Raw genomic sequence first — 22,496 nt, 5'->3', positions numbered from 1 at the left:
AAGAGTGTGCTGTAGGTGTGGCAAAGTTTATGCTGTTACTTCTTCAGGAGAACATAGATGTAAAGAAGAATGCAACTATCATTCCAGTAAAGTATTGGAACAAAAAGGCAGGTATCCTTGGTATTCAATCTTTGTGGAAGCTGTTAAAAGTTATGACATCTCATGTCAAAACTGAACAATGTCAGAGTATGAAACTTTTTTGCACAAGGTTGAGCTGGGATACATTCTGCTGTTCTTTTAGCAATGTGGCTAGTTTGTAAAGCCTGTTTTCTCTGAATATGCCCTAACTTTAGGAAAGTTGATGTTAATAAAACCGTGTGGGAAGAAGGTGGAGAAATGTTCGTTGTGTGGCTTTGCACTGACTTCTAAGTGAACCTTGTCATTTGAGAAATACCTTAAATACTCAGAAGCTACATAATATATTTCCCTCAGGGAGAACTTTCTGGAGTATATTACAACTTTATCTCTGCCATTCATTGGTATTTATTTTTTTGATGAAAACCTTGTCTCAGGAGGGAACAAAGTATAGTTTGTTACCTTGGCATAGGTGGGACCTGTAGCTGGGACTTGATTCTTTCCATCGTGCAATCTCAGTAGAAAATGGAAAAAAAATTTGAGAGGAGGAGTGAGGATACTGATTTGATTTTGCCATTACTAGTTGCTGCAAAAACTGCTCAATTTTCAACTTTTCTTTTTGGCAGTTCCTGGTGGCATGGAAAAACACTATAGCTGTTGTGAGAGAATAGTTGGGTCTGATGGGTGTCAGATTGCAAAGGTAGGAATAACGTTCTCAGAAGGTTTATATAACGCGGTATCTCAGTTTTGCTTTCTGTGTCTTTTTTGACTTAAAGTTGCATCATAGCTTTCTGTGAATGGTTTGGTATAAGCCTTTTAGGTTTACTTACTAGGATTTAGTAAATTATGTGGCAAATCTTGACAAGTATTACATACATATGCTCCTGAGTCTGCTAGAGAAATAAATTGTCTGGCAATTTGGGTAAGATCTACATGGCAAACTTACACTTAAATACTAATGGAACTTTTGCAACTTCATGTTCATGATGGGAGAAGTGAGAAATTGGAAGGCTTCATGAAGACATTAATTAAATCACCGTGTCTTGATGGAACCTATGGTGTATATGCTCTGGACTGTGAGATGGTATGAGTAATCTAAAAAGTTTGGTTCAGTTAACAGAAAACTATATTCCTGTTTATGAAGCAATTTCCTACCTGCAGTAGTTTGGCGCTCATGTCTCAAAGGTCTGCAGAACTCTGACTAGTCACTCCACATGATTAGACCTTCAGACTGACTAATCACTCTACATGACTAGACCTTTAGAGTTGAATATGCAGTGAGCAAAACCCTCTGGATCTGTGGAGCTGGTAGCCAGTTAATAATGTACATAACGTAAAGAAACATAATTGCTGTGTAAATGCTGGTTGAATTTACTTTTTTTTTTCTTCAGTGTTACACAACTTGTGGCTTGGAACTAACTAGAGTGACAGTGGTTGATGCTAATCTACAGGTTGTCTATAATAGGATTGTTAAACCAGATTGGAAAGTTGTAGACTACGATTTAAGGTATGCTAATTAGTCTATAAAGCTTCAGGATTAGACTTAATAGATTGGCAGATAACTGTATAAGTAGAAACATGCCTCTCTTAAATGTGTATTTCTAGTAACATAAATCAAAGACCTTCAGTCAGGAATGAGGCTTTTGTTCTTACAGATTCGATGAAGAAGGATTTTTCTCTTTGCCTAGTTCAATTTGTTTCTTTCCGCATTTGAAGACCTTTTACCCCTTCCTTGAAAAAAAAAAAAAAAAAGGAAAAGAAAAAAAAAAGGAAACAAACAAACAAAAACCCCCCTGGAATTTGCTAAATTCCTTAAGGGAACAGAAGCAAACGCAAATTTAATTTATAAATGTTTTCTTACAGAAAAGCAGTATAGTCATAAGCCATCAGACTGTACAGCTTAACGAAACTTGGCTGTATTAAGTGCAGATCACTGTATTTGGTCTTCCTACTGGGTTTTGCCATAGAGATCTGGAAGACATGTTTTCATGTCTTCATTCTTTGAAGTCCTGTAACTGCTCTGAGACACACAGCTTTTGAACCTCCCTGTAAAAGAAGTTGCAGGAGAACCAACATAATGTATTCCTCTTCCTTCAACAGCAATATTTGTTTGCTCAGATCCCTGTCTTTGGTTCATGCTTAAAAAACAGGCTCAGTCACTTGTATTGGTACGGCATATTTAATATCACCTAGCTTAGTTTATCTTACACTACCCAAGTGAAAAGGAAGAGAATGAAAAAAAAAAATGCCTTGTGCTGACTTCAACATTGTGTGATTTCAAAGTTGACTAGCATTAACTTCAGATGCTGGGGGAATGACCAGTGTAAACCTAGTACTTCCAGATATTTCTTAGTGTCTCAGTTAATGAAGCACTTCTAAATCTGTCTTTAGACTCTCTGGAACAAAAGAGGATGACCTGAAGAATGCCATAACATCTCTTCGGGATGTACAGGTGATACTGCTAAACTTGTTCAGTGCAGATACAGATTTAATTGGACACAGCTTAGAAAATAGCTTACTTGCTCTCAAAGTAAAATTGTCTGAAGTTGATTTTAAGAGGTGGCTACTTGCCTTTACTGTGTTCTAATTAATTTCAAAAAGGAAAAGAATGTTGGATTTCAGCAGATCAACATGTATGAAAAAAAGAATGAAATGTACTTGATTGTTAAATGATAACCGTATTAATATTACGTCCAGAGAAGGAAGAGATGTGCACACAAACACAGTATGGTAAAGGTTCCGACATTTGGACTTCCTACTTTACTGTTCTGTGCTTCAAGGTATGCAACCGTACATCACCACTGAATAACATCGTCTTTATTTCTGGGTTCACAGAAACCTAGAATTGTATGTTTTCTGATCTTGCTGAAGTCATTCCAGCAAATGCATAAAAGGCAGTAACAATTCAAGTAATACAAAGGTATTGCTCTTAGAATTTCTGTAAACAATTATGCTGCCTGTCAAGTAATTACCTAAGGTACTAGAAATGCATGGATTATGCTATCAAATATCAAAGGCAGCAATATTCCATAAGACACCTAACCATCTACTTAGGAAGACTTGTATCAAGGTATATAAATACCTGAAGGGAGGGTGTGAACAAGACAGAGCCAGGCTGTTTCCAGTGGTGCCCAATGCTAGGACCAGAGGCAGTGGGTGCAGACTGAAATGCAAGAGGTTCCCTCTGAACATCAGGAAACACTTTTTCCACTGTGAGAGTGACTAAGCACTAGTACAGGCTGTCCAGAGAGGTGGTAGAGTCTCCATCCTTGGTGATGCTCAAAAGCCATCTGAACATGTTTCTGGGCAACCGGCTTTAAGTGGCTCTGCTTGAGCAGGGGGTTGGACAAGATGACATCCAGAGGTCCCTTTCAAGCTCAACCATTCTGTGATTATTACTAATGAAGTAATTGGAATTTAGCCTTGATAGGCTTCCCTGCTAGTGATATCTAAATGCCAAAGCAAGTACGACTTTGCAGTATGGTATTGGCAACCTAAAACCAAAATGAATCATGTTCACTCTATATATACAACTAGTGAATAAATGTCAATGCAGTGTACAGAAATCACTGCAAAGCACAATTTTTCCACAGCTCTTGCCCCACAGTTTACCATTCTATAATGAACAGGACAAACGACGTAGTATTTGGTGCTCAAGGATTAGTTTGGGCATACTATTGAGAAAGGAAATGGTTTAAATGCTAGATGGGATTTTTTTAATAAATAAAGGAGATGCAAGACTGTAACTGGATGTGTAATCATTACTCTGACCTCTGATCTTTTCCAGCTAATTCATAACACAGTGGTGGACACATCAATAGTGTTTCCTCATCGACTAGGTTTGCCTCACAAAAGAGCACTTAGGAGTCTGATGGCTGACTACCTCAGGAGAATTCATCAAGATGATGGTAAGATCACAGGTTCTTGTTAAGCGATCGGTATATTTATTGCGTCATGAAATGGGAGACAAGACTAACCCAGAAAATGGAAAAGGTAGTAATATGCTTGCTGTCATTTAAAGCTTTGTCTTGCATACCTTTACTTCAATAGTATAGTGAAAGCAGAGGATGTACCTGAAGGGTAAGACAATTGGTGTTGTGATTTAACCCCGGATGGCAATTAAGCACCACACAGCCTTTCTCTCCTTTCCCCACAGTACAGTTGGCTTGTCAAAGTGTTCACCATACAAAAGTGTTCCAGTTTCTTTCTCTTGTAGAAGGAGCATTCTTAAAATTCTTAAGGAAGCATGATGGTTAACATCTATTTCAAGATTCGTTTGCTTATCCAAACTGATACAGGAGCTTTTCAGCTGGGGGTTTCAGTAGTAAAATAATAGTAAATTTTTTGGGTGGCTGTCTAAGACAAATCAATAAATCTGTTCTACAGCATGCATGTAATACTTACGAAACATTGCATTTGACAAATATGTTTTGCATTGACCATGGAATTCTAAATAATTGTTTTTAATCTCATCTTAGGTACTCAGTTTAACTTGTTCTAATAAACTAGCAGATTCATATTTTATTTTATCAGTGAAGCCTTCTGGACAACAAATAATATTCTATTCTGCTATCTTCATTGCCCAGGGAATACATAAATGGTCACACTGAGCAAAACCTGATGCCCTTTGATACCTAGTGGAGTAGCTAGATGCTGCATCTCAAACCTTGTAATATTCTCAGACTTCCTTTGCCCTGACAGTCTGCGCAGTACTGTGGTGGGGGTAAGGGGAATGTCCAAAGTTATTTTTACAGACTTTAAGATAGCTGTCTCAGCCGAAACTCTGCCTTTGGCAGACTCTTCTGCTTAAGTTTGGATTTAATCATTCTTTGTTGATCACCACTGAGCTAAAATCCAAGTTTAACCAATGGAACTAGGTAGCTGCCATTTTTAGAAAAAATGAAAAAAAAAAAAACCCTACACAGGAATTCTACTCACTACATTTATATTGGTTTGTGCTCCTGCTTTGTGTTAGTTTGTGTTAGTTTTGTGCTAGTAAAAGACAAGGACTATAAACTTCAAGTCTGGATTTGCCTTTTTTTTTTTTTTTTTTTTTAACCCTAGGGATCAGTAAAATGAAACACCCTTTGCCATCAGAAAGCGGTAGGTCTGTGGTGATTTAACTTGCTCTGAATTTCATAGACTGTTAGCCTTTTTAGCCTTTTTTTTTTTTTTTTTTTTTTGACTGTTTCAAACTGGAGTTTGAGTGGGAGTACATTTTAATGGGTCTTTTACTCCAGGAATTTTGGTGTCCAAGGTATAAGAGCTGCAATTGATGAGGTAGCTTGACTTACAGTATATCGTATACTTGATTTGACTGAAAAATTGAAGAATACATAACAGAGATAGAAGACTATGGTTTCAAGAATTGAGCCTTTTCAGACTACTTGAAAAACATGTCTCATACAAGTTGTACTTTCTTGAGCAGTTAAAAATTTATCAGCAGCTGAAGGTTGGAATGTCAAGGCAGAGCATTACTTCATGGGTTGGAAAGCAAATGAGAATTGGAACTTTCTCTGATGGAAGACAGTAAGGATGGAGGGGAAGTTCATAGGATTACCTCTGTTCTGTTATCCAAATGACAAAATAACTTCTATTTGATTATTGACAACTGTTCTGTTTTATTTCTTAAGGTGCATTTAGGAGAGGAGAAAACTAGAACCTGCAAGGTTCATCTGTCTTCAAATTCTGTGACTAGTAGAGGTTACCAAGTGATATAAACTTCTCTGCCACGGATAAAAGCTATGACTCTCCTCTGTTAGCTTCCACAGCTCTTTATGTGTCCTATCTAAATGCATTCTGCAGGGATAGTTCTTATAAAATATACTGGTGAAAACATTCATGTAACACACTGATTCTGTTGCAGATGACTACCATGACTGTGTGAATTATGTATTCACTGAGAGGGAAGTATAACCACTTCCACATTCAAGGAGATACTGTACTACTTTAAGCCAGTAGATGTCTGAATTGCAACTACATGTCTGTAAATGTCTGAAGATCCTTGCTTTTGAGTCTAGGCTGCTACATATGAAAAATGATCTCAAATCACTGGCGTTTAAGTTTTACAAGAGAAAGCTTGCGCTTTTACTATTGAGTTGTCTTTTGTTGTGATAGCACTGAAGTCCTCTGCTTCTTTGGGGAATTAAATCTAAGAAAATTATTTTTCCCTCTAGTATCAATTTACTATATTGTGGTGTTCTCCCATGCCCAAAGTAGTAGTGGAATCAGTAGATGTGGAATCTGTGCAGTAATGCAGTGCTGTAGTGCAAAGAAGCAATACTTCTTTCTTTTTGAGCCACTAACTCAGAAACATAGAATGGGGAGGGGATTTTGCCACCTTCAAATTAAAATGCTGAACTGTATGCTGTCAGATTTCTCTTCCACAACTTTTTTGGTTTCTGAATAACCAGCCCCCATCCCAAACCTGTTTATCTGAGATCTTCTGTACCTTTCTTTAAACTTCTATACTCAGAATGGTATCTTTGGTATAACATCACTTAAACCATACACGATTTAGGTTTACCTTGATCAGCTCATATAGGATATCATGAGGTACACATATTCAAATTAGGCAATGTGACAATTTGACACTGTGTCAAATTTCTGTTTACGATGATGGCTGAATATAGTAGGTCTATTCTCCACCTATCCTAAAGTTGTTAATAGACCCCCAACATGCAGGTTTGGCTTTCAGTAGGGAGTGCTCAGAACTTTCGGTACCGTTACGCTGACAGTCAGCATTTTCCTGTATTGACTTAATGTTAGGAAGAGTATTCTGACACCTACGTTAACTGCCACCTAATGAGACGATTGTATGCATTTCTTGTTTGGATGACTCCCACTATTTTCCAATCAGAATGCATTAAAACCTTTCAACTGCAGTTTTTGTAGTTATGGTAATTGTCTAAAACGTGTAAACTTGTAAGTTGTTGACTTTTTAAGCTTTGGCTAAACATATAATAAAAATGTACAACTGTATGTAATTTAAATCCTTTAACTCCATTCTATTCAGATTTTTTGGAGCATTTCAGTAGATCAGGACAAGTAAATTGTCCTTAATTAACCAAGGTAGAAATTTAGTTGCATCTAGTTGTAAAATCAACTTGTCATCTGTTACTCTTCCGACTTCTGATTTGAAAGTACATGTCTTGGAGAGACTGGTTTTCCAAAGACAGTTATGTTGGATGCTCTAGGTTACTAATCCAGGCTCCATTGGATATTGAAGCTGCAGGATGCGGTGGGAAACTGAATACTGCCAGGCAATACTGGACTGTTAAAAGGATATAGTTATTACTTTGAATCCTGGTAGCAAGAAGTTGTACCAAAAACTGTCTTAATACCAAGTATTGTCTCAATATTCTCAATAATTGTTCAGCTTAATAAACAAAACTACCATTCTTTTATAAAGAAATACATAATCTAATACTTCTAATTTAGTACTTTGTTCTTCTCTAGTTGATGGTCATAATTCCAGGGAAGATGCAATTGCTTGTATGGAACTAATCCTTTGGAAGGTCAAGAAGGACAATAAAAGGAGACAACGGTGATTATTATGGCTTTGAAGGAACAAGATGGTGGGGGGAAATGAACCCCAGTTTGGCTCACTGGTCTGTTATGCTTCGGTACCAACTATTTTTCTGATGTAAAAAAGAGGACAATGGGAAAATCTAACGGGAAAATTTAACTGTATCTAATTCTGAAGCTTAGGATGTACAGGAAGGAGAAAACACAAATGCACAAAATGCATACAAGTAAGACAGGCAGAATAAATTCTTGTGTTAAACAGCAAGCCCATTCATTTTCTCTGTTCTGTTAAAAGAGTATTAAGTTCCGTAACTATCCTTACTACTCTGTGTAGCTGAAAACTATCATTTGCAGTAAGTGAAAGTACTGATTGTTTAAAGTTCTGGATATAACTTTTGATTTTGCCTTGTTCAGCCTCTATGAAATAAAACTTGAGTTTCTGCTGTGTGACTATTGTTTTCTTTTTCCTTTTCCCTTCTTGCTTCTCTGTACCTCTCCATCTGCTTTCAGTGAGGGAGAAAACAAACTTAGTGGTGTTTAATGTACTAATTGACAGAAAAAGGCATAATGGTAGAACTGTGACCTCTTCTGGAGCAGAATCAGCTGGTCTCTTTTAAATAAACTGAGCCTGTAGGAAGCTTTTCAACTGTAAAAGCAATAAGCTTTGACTTAAAAGGGTTCCCAAAAAGTGGAGTATTTCAAAAAGTAAATGTGTTCCCTACTTCAACTAAAATTGGACTATATAGATATATAAAGATATAATCACCTGTCTCCTGCTTAAGATAGGATTCAGCATCTGCTACCTTCAGAAAGGAGGATTTTAAAGTCTGTTGCCACTTAGTTTTGTGTGAAGGAAAGAGAAGGAAATAACAATGTAAGCTTGGACTACATTTTTTTGTGCAACACTAGGCCTGAGCTGAAGTTATGCTTTGCACTGATTAGTCAAAGAAAGCTGGGAGTCGTAAGAACAAATGCTCTGGACTGAGGACCCTGTAAGAGTAGATCAGTAGTATAAAAATCCCACAGGTCTCACAGATATGCCCTGAAGAATGAGTAGCCTGCCTGACTAAATGAATCTGTATTAAAGGTTAATAGTCACTGTAACTGCTTCTTGCGTATTAAAGTGCTTGGAGGATGCGTCCTGTGCTGTGAGATACTGGCAGGCAGTAGCTGTGGTTATAAACAGCATTGCTTATTTATTGTCTTGTATCTGCTGCTCAGAATGTCAAAAAAAACCCCTCAAAGCTTCTGATTTTTCTTCAGCCAAGAATAGGTAATACTTCTTTCTATCTTAATAGAACAGTCCTGCATACAGGTCCTACTACAGCTTAAAGAAGGGGCTTTGGCACGTCCTTTACAAACGGGATAGACTTGCTCATGAATCCTCCCAGCTTCAAAAGTAGGTCTTTTTAGTTGTTACCACTTAAGGCTGTGCCAGTGCTTAGAACAGGTGGCAGATGCCCTCTATTAATCCCTTCCTTTCCCAGAAGGGGAAGGAGAAAAGAGAGAGAGACTTAAGAGTTGGAAAGTTAAAACAAACTTTAATAAACAATAATAGTGAAAAAAGAGTATAAATAATATTAAAACTAATACTACTAATGATACAAATATACAAAACCGATCTTGCTCTTCCCAATGATGACCATGGGAATGTGTGCCACGCAGTGCTCGCATGGCAGGACAGGCAGCTGGCATCCAGATGTCCCCGACTGGGCTCCACAGGAGACAGGAACTGGATTGAGGGCTGCACAGTCAGGGTAGGAGGAAGGGGAGAGAGCAGAGTCCCACCAGGATGCCGGCCATGAAGGAAAGAGGGCTGACCTCTGTGATCCCTGAGCTTTGTACCGAGTATTCCTGTGGGTGGGATGGAATACTGCCTTGGTCAGGCCTGGGTCACCTGTGCCCTCTGCAGCTTCCTGGGGGTGTGACCCCTCCTCCGCCTTCCCCCCACGAGGACCCCAAGAGGGAGCAAGCACACACACACCTAGGCCTGTCTGCATAACAATCCCGCTTCTGCCCCAGCAACACCTACAGACATTAACTGCCATCAACTCTGAAAGCAGACACTGCCTGAAACCTGTAGTCAGCTCCAGACAGTGCAGTTAATAAGAAACCGAAATGAAGGAAAAAAAATATGTTGAGAATGTAAACAGTCTTGTTTTAGTCAAACGAGAACACTGCTGAAGATTGCCTTTGCTATTTGGTTTTGAGTAAATCTGGGAAAGAGGTGAATGTCTGCTGTGTAGAAAGTGTTCTATTTAGCAGAGAAACCCACGTTATTCTTCCAACAAACTGTTAGCAGTGACCAAGCTGGTAACTGTAAGGCTCTATAGGCCATCTAAGGAACCTCCGTCATCTGACTTATCTTCGTCACAACTTCTTGTAGTTGACTATTGAATTATTAAAACCAAACAGATAAAATACTGTACACAATAAGTAAAATAATTTTAGATGCTAACCTTTTTGTAAAAATAGCAAAATAAAACAGTCTTCTGATGCTGGAAGTAATGAAATTTCACCAAAACTGAAAGGTGGTGTGAATATAGGTGCAGTTATTCATTGGAACAGTGGCTTAACTCAGAGTCATATCTCTGTCATCTGTCTGCTGCTGGCTACCATAAGTATACCTTCCTCTTTCCCACAAATATTTATGCTATAGACTTACCTACTGCAAGACCTGACCCAGCATTTCAGGACCTGAAAGCTTAACTCATGCTTTGGAGATGTGAGAGACTGATGTGATCTGATTGGATCTCCACTGTTCACAGAGGGTCTTGCTAAAACTATTGGCTCCTACTGTGGGGACATCACCACCTGTGCCATATATTGTGCTACTATGGGAATATGTGAAAGAGCTCTGAAGTATTATAAGGAAACATTAAGTTTCCTTGATTTGAGGATTTACCTTACAGCCTGGAACAATTTTTCTTGCTTTGTTCCAACTGTTATTTAATCAGCATTCCCCTGTGTCCAACCAGTCACTTTACACATGGGGATGGCTGATCAGTATGCAACTTAGGGAAAGGTGAAATGGTGTGTTGGGAGCAGGGAATGCTGTGTACCAGCACAGGGAGGGAATTAGCAGCAAGAGGGAAAACTTGTGTTTGACCACAGTTGAACTATGTGCTTATACTTTAATTGCTCATGCTCTTTGCTAACCCTTGTTCTCATGGGGCACTTCAACTTACCATCCTGGCTTGTATCAGAAATAGTCAGGCCAGCAGGACTAGGGAAGTGATCGTCCCCCTGTACTTGGCACTGGTGAGGCTGCACCTCAAATACTGTGTTCAGTTTTGGGCCCCTCATTACAAGAAAGACTTAGAGTTGCTGGAGTGTGTCCAGAGAAGGGCAACGAAGGTGGTGAAGGGCCTGGAGCACAAGTCTGATGGGGAGTGGCTGAGGGAGCTGGGGTTGTTTAGTCTGGAGAAAAGGAGGCTGAGGGGACACTTGATCGCTCTCTATAACTGCCTGAAAGGAGGTTGTAGCGAGGTGGGGGTCAGTCTCTTCTCTCAAGTAATGAGCAACAGGACGAGAGGAAGTTGCCTCAAGTTGCACCCGGGGAGGTTTAGGTTAGATATTAGGAAGAATTTCTCCACCGAAAGGGTTATCAAGCACTGGACCAGGCTGCCTGGGAAGGTGATGGAGTCATCATCCTTGAAGGCTTTTAAAAGGCATGTAGACGTGGTGCTTAGGGACATGGTTTAGTGATGGGCTTGGCTGTGCTAGGTTTACGGTTGGACTTAATGATCTTAAAGGTCCTTTCCAACCTAAACAATTTTATGATTCTATGATTTTTAGCTAGGCCTCTGCCTATTTTCTGTATTTACTTTCTCCCATCTTACAGAGTTCACAGAATCACAGTATAACTGGGATTGGAAGGCATCTGGGGAGATCATCTAGTGTAGTCCTCTGTCGTGTCCAGTCAGGTTTTGAATATATTTAAGGCTGGTGACTCTGTAACCTCTCTGGGCAACCTCTTCGATGTCTTGATCACCCTCAGTGGACTTTCCTAGATTTCTGTTTATGCCCACTGCTTCTCATCCTGTCACTGGATACTGCTGAGAAGAGGCTACTTCCATCTGCCTTGCTTCCCTCCATCAGGTATTTATATGTTCCGATAAGATCCAGGTAACAGTCAACATTTTGTATTTTAGTTTCAGCAAATGCCTGACCTTTATATTTTGCACAGTGGAGAGGAGCTGTGTTTGAATTCAAAGTTGTATCAGGCACAGTCTGTCCACATAGAAGTAAGAATTAAATATCCCCATCATTTAAGACCAGATGTCTGCTTCTTTTCAGTTACTGAGGAGTGGGAGAAGTGCGGCCATTGAGCAGATTAAGTGAATTCAGACATCCCCAAGGGTAGTTATACCTTACTTTTCAGCCAATTTAATGAGAGTAAAGGTGCTTGCTTGGAGTTTTTGTTACCCCTCCTTTCACAATGGTATCTAGTGAACCTTGCGTTACACCAGTCAGTAATGTCTGTTCTCAGATAATTTCTTCGCTTTCCTGTCAAGCATATTGTATTTTTCTGTAGCTCCTGAGTTTTGCTTGGACGTATTAAGGACTTTTTGTTTTGTCTGCACTCAGATTGTTGAATGATCAGAGCTGTTGCACTAAATAGAAGTTGGGGATGGTGAGGGAAAAGACTTGGTGGAGAAGTTGTCTGAAGACTTCACCTCTGCCTTTTTGTTCTTAAAGGCTTCACTTTGACCAGGTGTCTGATAATTTCTTTCTAAACTATAGATAACGCTTGACTGTAAGCAGTTACCTGCCATTCTGTGTCACATAATCCTGAAAGCGTGGCCAACTCCACTTGTCTGAAATGCTTCTTTTCTTTCCCAACCAAAAACTTGTACTGAGTATGAGCCTGATAACTGTATGTGAGAGAATATGGGAAAACTAGTGCTGTGATATCAAAAAACAACACGGGGAATAGCTGATGGTAGTCTAAGCTTGTGCATAGGTGTCGGCAAGTGTACATAGGTGGAGGTGTATAAAGAATGTTAGGACATGGGGTATTTGCAACAATGGAAAACTGTCAGCACCGGTAGAGTTATGCTCTTGACAGCAAAGAACCAAATAGAAAACACTTGGCAAAGGGAGGACATGGGATCTGATGTGTTGTGCTGTGGAAGGCAGAACATAGAACTTGGTAAAGGTTAAGCTGAAAACCTGTGTATACCACCTACTTCCATAAATCAGCAGTGAATAACAGATAGTAAAATCTAGCTATTGAATCTGGGATATGTAGTGCATGCTGCAAGTATAGAAGAAATTTGTCTATCTGAGACTCTGACAGAACTAGTGGATGTTTTTAATAGCTGTAGTTCTGTGATGGACTGAACAGAAAGATCTCAAGCTGTATATCAGAGTTACTGTTTTCTTTTGTGCATTTTTTTAAAATGGCAATTTAAAAAAAAATTAAATTTCATTGCAACAGAATAGAATTAATGCATGCCACAATGTTAAATGAAGATATGAAGAATGTTTATAAGGACACTTAAATGCCCTTCAGCTATATTTACTGTGATACTTGAGCACTTAAAATGCAGACAGTATTAAGACCTGTTGGGTTGATGAATGGGACTCTGATTCTTTCCTTATGTGGCATATTGGTCCAAGTAAAAGTCTGCCACAGAAGAAGGGGTTCACATCAAGTAGGAGAATAGTCAGTTGTATTTGCTTGTTAGAGATTTGTAAGACAAGGAACTCTTTTGAACTTCTGAAAAATTCTGTACAGAAAGTGGAGCAGCTCCAGAAGAAGTTGTTAGCTAGCTTTGCCTGGCAGCCTAGAAAACACCCATGGAGGGCCATTCCTGTTCAGCACACTGACCTGTAGGATCCTGGTTGGACTGCAAAATGCAATACCTATTCTTCAAAAAAGCCTCACCAAGTAGTGATTTATGAAAAATATAGTGGAATTTGTTTCTCTTCTCCATTTTGGAGTTGTTCCTTGGTCCAGTGAATCTGTGCACTCTTTGTAAACTTGTAGTTTACACCTAGCACCTGTTCTTACAGTGCAAGTTCTGCCTATCTCAAGGCCACAGAAGTGATCTCAGCACCCTTGTTTGTTGATCTGTTCCCTTTTAATAAGGCTCTTGGTGCTTCTCCTATTTGAGTCAGCCTGGTGTATGCCAGTAATGTTACGCTATACACTGCTGTGATACCCCTGCCTTGTAACCAATCAAATACCGACCCACAAGGTAAGTATCAGAAGGGGAAACCTTTTTCTCTTTCTCTCTCTAGCGTCTTCCTCCAGGTCTTAGGGGGTGACCTGATCCATCCAGCTAGAAAGTCACTGTGGTCTGATGGTCAGTTACGAGCTGGTAAGTCACATAGGGATGAGGGGAACATATGTGCAAAGCATGAGGATAGCTCATATGTGAAGTTTAAATAGGTTAACTCCACAAGATTCCACGTGGTTGACTTGGTACCAGAAACTCAGGCCAGTCCTGCCTCTATTTGTCTAATGTAAGGACTAGGAGATCTTTCTGGCAGGCCAAAAATCATAGTTTTGAAGTATTTCAGCACAGTAGTTTTGAGGCCATACCATGCTGCAGACTTCATAAGGGATAAAATAAGCAAAAGTAAGTAAGACCTGCTTGTATATAACAGGTAGTAATTTATAATTATGCAGTGAAATTATTAAATGAAATACAAATTGAATAAGCCTCATGTATATCCAGGTTAATTGTAAAAATGTGTTTTACGATATCTAGTATGTTCCTTCATCCTGTGCTTCATGATAATTGCTGTATGGCTGCCTCCAATAGCATTAAACACTTCAAAATATATGCATATTTTGCATATAGGCAAACACTGACTGTTAAACTGGACAATGAAAGAGTAATAGCATGCCTTATATCTTACAAATGTCGATAAAATTTTTGAACAGATTATTTCTACTAGCTCACTTTTATATTCAAATAAGAGTCTCACATAGTAATTAATTATCTTTGATGAACATACTGGATTGAAATCTACTTGTAACTCCCATTGCAGCATTGAGCTTAGCATTTTTGTTTGAATCACAATGAAATGTCTAGGAAATACTGCTATAAGATACCCACTTTGCTATCAGTAGCTCTTGGAAAGTATCAAAAATATCTAAGACGACAATACCTAATGCATTACAATATGTATGTATACACTATATCTACATGACTAGGAAAAAAGAAAACCCTGCATATGAAACAGCAGATTTCATGACTTCAATCTATTCCTACTCTGAACAGTATATACAATTCTGCAGTCTGTGGAGGCAGAGGTTACTGTGTGACATACACATCCATATCTGGAGTAAAACAGTATTACTGTATTATATACAGTTAGAGCTATACACAGTTCTACACAGTATAACATATTTTGGGCTCCAGCAGACTAAGTTTTGGTTTTCTTCAATACACAGTTGATGAATGAAGACTTCTCCTGTGCTAAGCAGCTTCTTCAGCAGAGCAATCAATGCCTGCATAAGTAAACTTCTCATACAGGGTAGTATTCACATAGGTCTGGGAAGGAAACAAACAGAAAGAATGTGATGCAAGGTGCATTATCTCAAGAATTCAAAACTATTTTGAAGTTACTCATGGCCTAATTCTTTTCTAGGGATTCATTCTCACCTTCCTTTCTTCTAACATCCTGTTCAGTGACACTAGTATCTGAGCAAATGATGGTCTTTCATACGGTTTCTCTCTCCAGCACTGTCTCATTAGGTCGTACCTTTAAAAATCAAACACCAACATTTGCTAGTTTAGACACATAGGTTAAAGCTACAAACTCATGTTTATTGAAAGATTGTGCACATTCCATTTTTCAAAGGAAAAATGGATTTTTTACATAACTGGAGTTACATTTTCCACAGTTGGTTGCTGCCTGAAAAGACTTTTATTTTTCTCTGGAATAATCAAAAAGCTCTCTTTGAGCTAAAACCCAACCCTGTTGTTATCTGGCAGGAGTAGAAAGCCTGAGAAAGAGTTCATGGCAAATAACAATGCATGATGGGTACAAAAGGACTTAAATAATTATTTCCACTTGTGCACTCTTTTTTATTTTTTTTTCAAAAAAAATGTAGTGTTTATATTTTCCTGAAAAAATGTTTATTAGTTTCTTGTAGACATCATATATTTCCTATAGCAGACATTGTCTTACTCTGATTCTTTTTTTTTTTTTTTTTTTCTGAGGCAGTTACTTACACTTCATCATCACAGTTGAGAGGCTTTTCCAGTCTGTACCCTTGAGGCAGTTTCTCATAGAGCTCTGCACATGTCATTCCACAATATGGTGTTCCACCTATAGCAGAGTTTAACCATTGTCATGAACACAAGATGTTTTTAATAAAAGAAAGTTTAATTTCTTAGCAGAAATAAAAAGGAATGACTGGTTTAGTAACATGTAGATTAGTTCAATGTTAGGGAATATTTTGCATCTACATTTTTGTTGTAACGTTTCCATACTGCTTATTGCACAGTATTGAAGAGAAAAATAAAAGTGAGTATAAACTTTTATCATTGGTGAGGTTGGTCTAAATTTCTCTACAACTCTGAGGGCCTGCATCTGATTGTATGTGAACTGGTTTTGCAGTACCCTTGATGGCAATAGGCAAGACATTCCCTCGATAGCATGGTATTAATAAGATCTGCTATGGACTCATGGAGCTATTTCTGTCAAGCTGGTTTTGCCCGTTTTTTCAGATGTTTAGTTGCTTAGACTATTGATTTTCCACACTGCAGTCTGTTAATTTCCATCCATATCTAGCGCAAACCCATTTAGTAAGGGAAGCTGGGAACAAATTAGAAAGCAAGAGTTCATGATTAGTCCAGTATGCAACATGCACCTCAGTCAGTATGCCTGTCTTGACGTGCAGACCATGGGGCACACTCCTAGGCAAATCATAAAAGGTATGTAACACAGTCATTTTGAGTGGTTTGAGGCTGTTTCACATACATGATGAATAGAGGTGTGCACAGAAATTAACTCTAAATTTTATTTGAAGATTAATGTTTAAAAACGTATTGAGAACACTTGGAGTAGGAGACATTTACCCCTCTCCCTAAAGTCATTAAAATATAAGTCTTAATTTAAAACTCAGGAAGACTGAGGAAAAGCCACCCATCAAACTCGAAACATATTGGATTAGGACTATATATCATGTGATATGCTGGATTTTATATTTAGATAGGGCCTAGGTTTTATAGTGCAATGAAAACATAGTCATTATGTTTTTCTCATTTAGATTGGTAACTGAATTGAAAATGTGACAATTGCATTTCCAAGCACACTGAAGTTAAATAAAATTTAGTAGAATGAAAAAGAAAAAATTGAAATGTGTGGCCAAGCAATAATTTTTTTAACAGACTGAGTGAATGGAGCTGGCTTGGCTCAGGTTTGTTTATTTGTGCAGTACAACATTCAAATACTTACCTAAACTAACGATTTCCCATAATAGGACACCATATGACCATCTGCAACAGAGGGATATTACGGAGTGCAACAAGAATGCAATAAGATTTCATATTTCAAAATGGTAGACAGTTTTGGTAGTGTTCAGAGCACAGAGAAGTGTGATTCATTGTTTTACATATTTTTTTTTATTAAATTTTATGTAGTAATAGTTTTGTAGAATCAGAAAGCAGGAGTGACATCTTTATGAAAATTAGTTCACTGTGAGTCCATCAACCAGAGACATTTACTAGACTGTCAAATCTTAGCAAATACTGCTATTACAGAATTGCTTTGCCAAATATCACTTCCAACTTCCTGACTAAAATACTGAGTTCCTCTGGGTCTCCCAAAGATTCATCAGGTGTCTCATTTCAAATGAGAAACACAGCTAAAGTAGTGGCCCAAATCCAATTAGCATGTGAACACAGAACTTGTTCAGACATTGATGATGAAATAAAAGCTTTTTGATGAAATAAAACTTTTTTGTTGTGGGTTTTATTTTTGTTTCCATTGCTTACTCCTGCTGACACTGCTACTGAGTTTTTTGATTTAAGACTGAATGTCTCATCCTAGCTGGCAAACTTTCCTTGATATTGAAAAATTTATTTTAAAAAGGCCACTTGAAAACACACTTACACATCACTGTTTGTGGTGTAAACACTGTAATTCAAAGATTCAATTGCCATCCATCGCACTGGAAGCCGTCCCTGGAAATTATTTCATAAAAGTTTATTTGTTGATGGTTGGAATAGCAATATTGCAATTTATAGCCCAACAATTGTTCTTTGGGTTACCTTAATGAAAACTAAATTAATGCAAGTAAGCTTTATCAACTAAATAAACTTATTTCTTTACGTTGTGCAGTTAATTCCCAAAGCTACAGTTCACACCAAAGCTAACGGAAAATTCATCCAAGAGCATCAAGAGGAAATGGAAATAATTCCTGAGTGATGTCTTATGATGCCTCTAATCAATCCTGTTCCCTTGACCACCTGGTGTTATTCCTGGTCTAGGACTACACAATGATTATTACACACCTTCCTCTTTCAGATCTTCCAAACCATTAGCTATGAGAGCTGTTTTTTCAGCTCACAGATCCTGACGTGCCTTTGGTTACCATCTTGCTAGTTTTGATCTTGTTCAAGATTGATTTAGATCAGTTTGCCTGAGCTGGACAAAGTCTGCTATGAAAATAATGTTTTCTGTAAAGATCCACCCACATGCACATATATCCTCTTCATATGTCAAATATATATTATATGTTTTTCTATAGTACATTTTTACTAAATCTCATAACTAGCTACAAAATTGGCTGTTTTACTGCCATCCATATTCATATAAAAAAATTTCAATTACATTGATATTATAAACAGGGTATAGAATTGATTTACAAATAATATATGTATATTAATAAACAACATAAATATGTATACATGTTAATATATAACATTTAAATAATCAGTTCTGTAGTACCCATAAGTTTGCCTCTTTTTCCATATAAAAACAAAAAGTAAGAAACAAGAAAACAAAAATGAGGAAACTAGACTATATCAGTTTGTTTTAATCCTTACCATGGTCTTCTTAACGTAAACTTCTTGACCTCTTGATAAGCCAAAGTCAGCTATTTTTGCAACATAATTTTCCCCAACCAAGATATTTCTTGCTGCCAAATCTCGATGAATAAACTAAAATTAAAAAAAAAGGAAATCACCACAATATCTATAAGCTTTACGTGTACCACTTTAGTGCTATATTGAAAATTGCAAACATTCAGAATGAGAACAAAACCCAAAACAAACAGCTTGGTATGTCACTACCAACAACATTTTAAACTTTATCTGAAGATGCAAGCAGTTAGTTACCGTGTCATTTGTAAGTTTTAATGCCTTGATTCTCCATGGCATAGTATTTGCTAGAGTTAAGTGACCATAACAAAATAAAACTCATCCCATGGGTGCTATTGAAGCTAAAATTAAAACCTTTTTTTTTTTTTGAATTTAATTAAAAGGCTTAGTCACTGAAAAATGAATTGCTGTGCTTTCAGTGGTAGAGGGTTGAAGACTGACCTGTTTCTGGCTCAAGTAGTCCATCCCTCTAGCAACGTCTGCTGCAAAATGCAGAAGTTGCTGAGAGGAAAGTGTAGATGCAGTACTGTTGGCAATAGCAAATGCTGGGTCTGTCTCTAGCACTCTGCTTTTCCGAAGGAAGTCCAGTAAATTCCCATGGGGGGCATATTCAATAGCAAGATAAAGATATCCTAATGAAACATCAGATAATGAGGCTATCACAAAGTAAAAGATGATCAGTAATTGTATTTGGACAATTACACTGCTTGGAGTGAAAAAGAAATAAACATAAAACAGACTGGAGGGGAAATATCAAACACCATAATTCCTAGGTGCAGAGGAGAATTTAGAGCTACTGATAAACATAGTTTCTGAAGGATTAATGTGGGCTTGTAGATCTAAAACCAAGTTTATTTGGCTTTTTAACAAATGTTGCAGAAAGACGTGCTTATGAGTTAGTGTTTTTATGGACTGTATGGGCTGCACTGTTGAGGATTTTTTTAACTAATTTTTAAAGTACGTGTGTTCAAGAGTATCTTACCCCGATGTTCACACGCTCCCAAAAGATTTATGATGTTGGGATGATGACCAAGTTTGCAAAGAACTTCCAGTTCTCCAGCAAAGTCTCTGTGATCATCTTTTGAGGCATACTCTGAAAATCAAATAAGCATGCATTTATGTTTTCCTTTGAACTGAATTTATGACCATATTGTTGTTAATTATGAGGACTCTGGGCTGCTTGGGGTGCTGCTGCTTCAGCCCCAATAGAAAAAGAAAAACTTTAAGATACTTTATTATTTACTGAAAAGAAGTAGGATTTTTCAATCAAAGGAAAAAAAAGAGAGAACCTAATGCTTGTAGCAACCATCTGCAGAGGAAGTAAGCATTATAAAATATCACGTCACTTCCTTTATTATTTGAGAATATAAAATGTCATAGCAGATCATATGAAAACCAGCTGCCTAAAAATCTTTCCATGTCCGCTATTGATTGTTTCTTCCTGCATGCAGATCTTGGCTGTTTTTAAAATAACCATCATGCTTAAGAGTGTCTCCGAATTTGCCTAGATAATAGTCTAGTGAATCACAAGAAAATATGTACATTCTTGCAGTATTCTGTGTATTGTAGCTCTCTCTGGAATGTGGCAGTCTTGCCCAATGAGTACAAAGATCCTCATAGTATGTATGTGTATAGATGCATAGATACAATTGTCTCTGAACAGCTAAAATAAAGCAAGATGAACAAGTGCTGTGCCCCAAGGCTAGCTTTGTGCTCCTCTCTCTGTTAAACACATCTTTTAATGGTTCCTACTTTGCAGATGAACTCGCATATGAAGTTCATAGTGACCTGTGAATTGAAAAATACATAATAGTTGATGATATTAACAATTAAAGAGACATATAAACCAACTTCACTGTGCAGAAATACAGTCTTTGCCAGGACACAAATCTTGGCCTAGTGACAGCTGATACAATTTCACTAGCCACTTTCAGTATTTATTTTAGCTTTAGGAGAGGGCTGCTAAGCATTTCTTATGACAGAGAAACACTTAGAACAAACAACCAAGAAAAGTTTTTAGTCTCAGAGTCTCTGATCTTTACTACCTTTCATCCTTTTAATCGCAGCATCCATGCGTAAGCCATCTTTCTTAATGCGTGCTTTCAGGACTTGCCCAAAGTTACCTTCCCCAATCACATCTTGAAATTTTATGTCATTCCACTCAAGAACTGGATAAATAGTGGGATCTGGGCTGTTTTTTGCTTTTCTGCTCAGGGTGAGGGTACCTGAGTTAAACTGTACAGCTGGCTCTTCCCTCTGTAACAGAGTTAAGGAAATGACATTAACTGTGATTTCTACTTTACTGAGTAATGCTCTGATTATACTCTCCAAATACACGTGTGCTCACTCATGTACACAGACAGAGAGCCTGATCCATCTCTTGCTTACACAAGAGTCAGTACAATAGACAATTACACCTACTTTAGACACTAACTGCATCAAGCACTCCTGCCTAGATCCACAGTTTTAATCAGGCTCCTAATTTATTCATAAGCACCTTTGTAGACCTAGGCCTCCTGAACAATTTTATGATCATCTTGAAGATGAAGGAGATGGGCAAAAATCATTTGGCAAAACTGGTCTCAAAACCAGTTTTAAGTCTCAAGTTTGAGATTTATCTCATATTAGGCTTGACTAAATCCTGTGCTGATCAGGCTCAGTAGGAATACTGAGAAAAGAAGAAGTAAGGAAACAAAAGAGAGAGGAAATGATCTTCCTCCATACTTGACAAGACATCTCTATTTCAGTTACACATTCCTATGAAATTCTGTGAGACAAGTTTCAGGACAAGGAGCAGGACTTATTCTATGTTGCCTGGGGACTGATCATCTTTCTGGATAAGCCCCTGACCCCTTGTTTATGAAACAACCTATGCAGGACCATATGAGGAGCTCTTTGGCTCAGTTTCATTCTGATTCACAGGTTCCCCTCTGAAATGAGAGAACAGCATCAGAAAGCAGAGTGATAAAGAGACTACGACAGGATACCGATAGATACCAAAGAGATCTCTCTGTGATCTCTACAACCTTCAGCAAATTCCTCATGGTCAGAACTGTGATGTTGACATTGACTGATCCCTGGTGTGCTGTCCCCAAGTTGAAAAGCCATGACGGAGCAGTCACTGATGCTCAAAAGCAACATTAAAAAGTATTGTAGTTTTCAAAATCAGGCACAACGTCATAGAGGGAGAACAGGCTCCTCCATTCTGTCTGGTTCAGTACTTGTCATATTGAGGTGTGACAAGCCAGAAAAGGGAGAAGCATAAATGGTGTGCAACTTTTTTCAAGTCAGGTTTTCTACCTCATAGCCTGGAACTGTGATTGCTTTAACTCCGGGGTCACTAGCAGAGAAGTTTTAAGACAACAGTACTAATTGCACACATGAAGAGAAGACAGTATTTGGGAAGACCAAGGAAAAGTAATTGGAAAAACCAGGAAAGATGGGGCCAGAATTAGTAACCACACTGACACAGGAATGCTGGAAACCCACCACCACATTTTGGAAAGCCTGAGCCATTCGGCGCTGGAAGTTGGCTCGCTTTAACTGCAGCATGATGAGAAAGGCCAGGAGAATTGTTACACAGGTCATCCCTGCAGAGCCAAGGATAGCAATAAGCAGCATTTTGCCTCCTTTTGACTCATATGGAGCTGTTGAGGAAGCACAGAAAGAGTTCATCATTATTTCCATCTAATTTTGGAAAAGCCACAAATAATGTATAACTAAATACTCCTGTCTTGTAAACTGTGTAAAGATACAGAGACACATCTCTTTGTTTTCCAAAATGTCACAGACACTAGATGCTCTGATTTTCAGATGTATAAGCAG

The 22,496-nt window shown here is 38.1% G+C and overlaps 1 protein-coding gene across 1 annotated transcript in view; it reads right to left on the bottom strand.

Moving 5' to 3' along the window:
- Positions 1–14,874: 14,874 nt before the first annotated feature.
- TEK (TEK tyrosine kinase, endothelial) overlaps positions 14,875–22,496 on the bottom strand; it is a 27,622-nt gene continuing 20,000 nt past the window's right edge. Inside the window, exons 13-22 of the mRNA XM_009705968.1 lie at positions 22,161–22,318; positions 20,717–20,927; positions 19,654–19,764; positions 19,113–19,303; positions 18,618–18,731; positions 17,683–17,753; positions 17,026–17,066; positions 15,798–15,894; positions 15,225–15,324; positions 14,875–15,113 (exon numbers count right to left, since the gene is read on the bottom strand). Of these exons, the coding sequence (XP_009704270.1) occupies positions 15,039–15,113; positions 15,225–15,324; positions 15,798–15,894; positions 17,026–17,066; positions 17,683–17,753; positions 18,618–18,731; positions 19,113–19,303; positions 19,654–19,764; positions 20,717–20,927; positions 22,161–22,318 (1,169 nt within the window). The 3' untranslated portion in view covers positions 14,875–15,038. The remainder of the gene's footprint in view (positions 15,114–15,224; positions 15,325–15,797; positions 15,895–17,025; positions 17,067–17,682; positions 17,754–18,617; positions 18,732–19,112; positions 19,304–19,653; positions 19,765–20,716; positions 20,928–22,160; positions 22,319–22,496) is intronic.

Source organism: Cariama cristata, unplaced genomic scaffold (genome assembly GCF_000690535.1).
Source record: "Cariama cristata isolate BGI_N322 unplaced genomic scaffold, ASM69053v1 scaffold8710, whole genome shotgun sequence".
NCBI classification, from domain to species: domain Eukaryota; kingdom Metazoa; phylum Chordata; class Aves; order Cariamiformes; family Cariamidae; genus Cariama; species Cariama cristata.
This window is presented reverse-complemented; position numbering and strand designations above follow the sequence as displayed.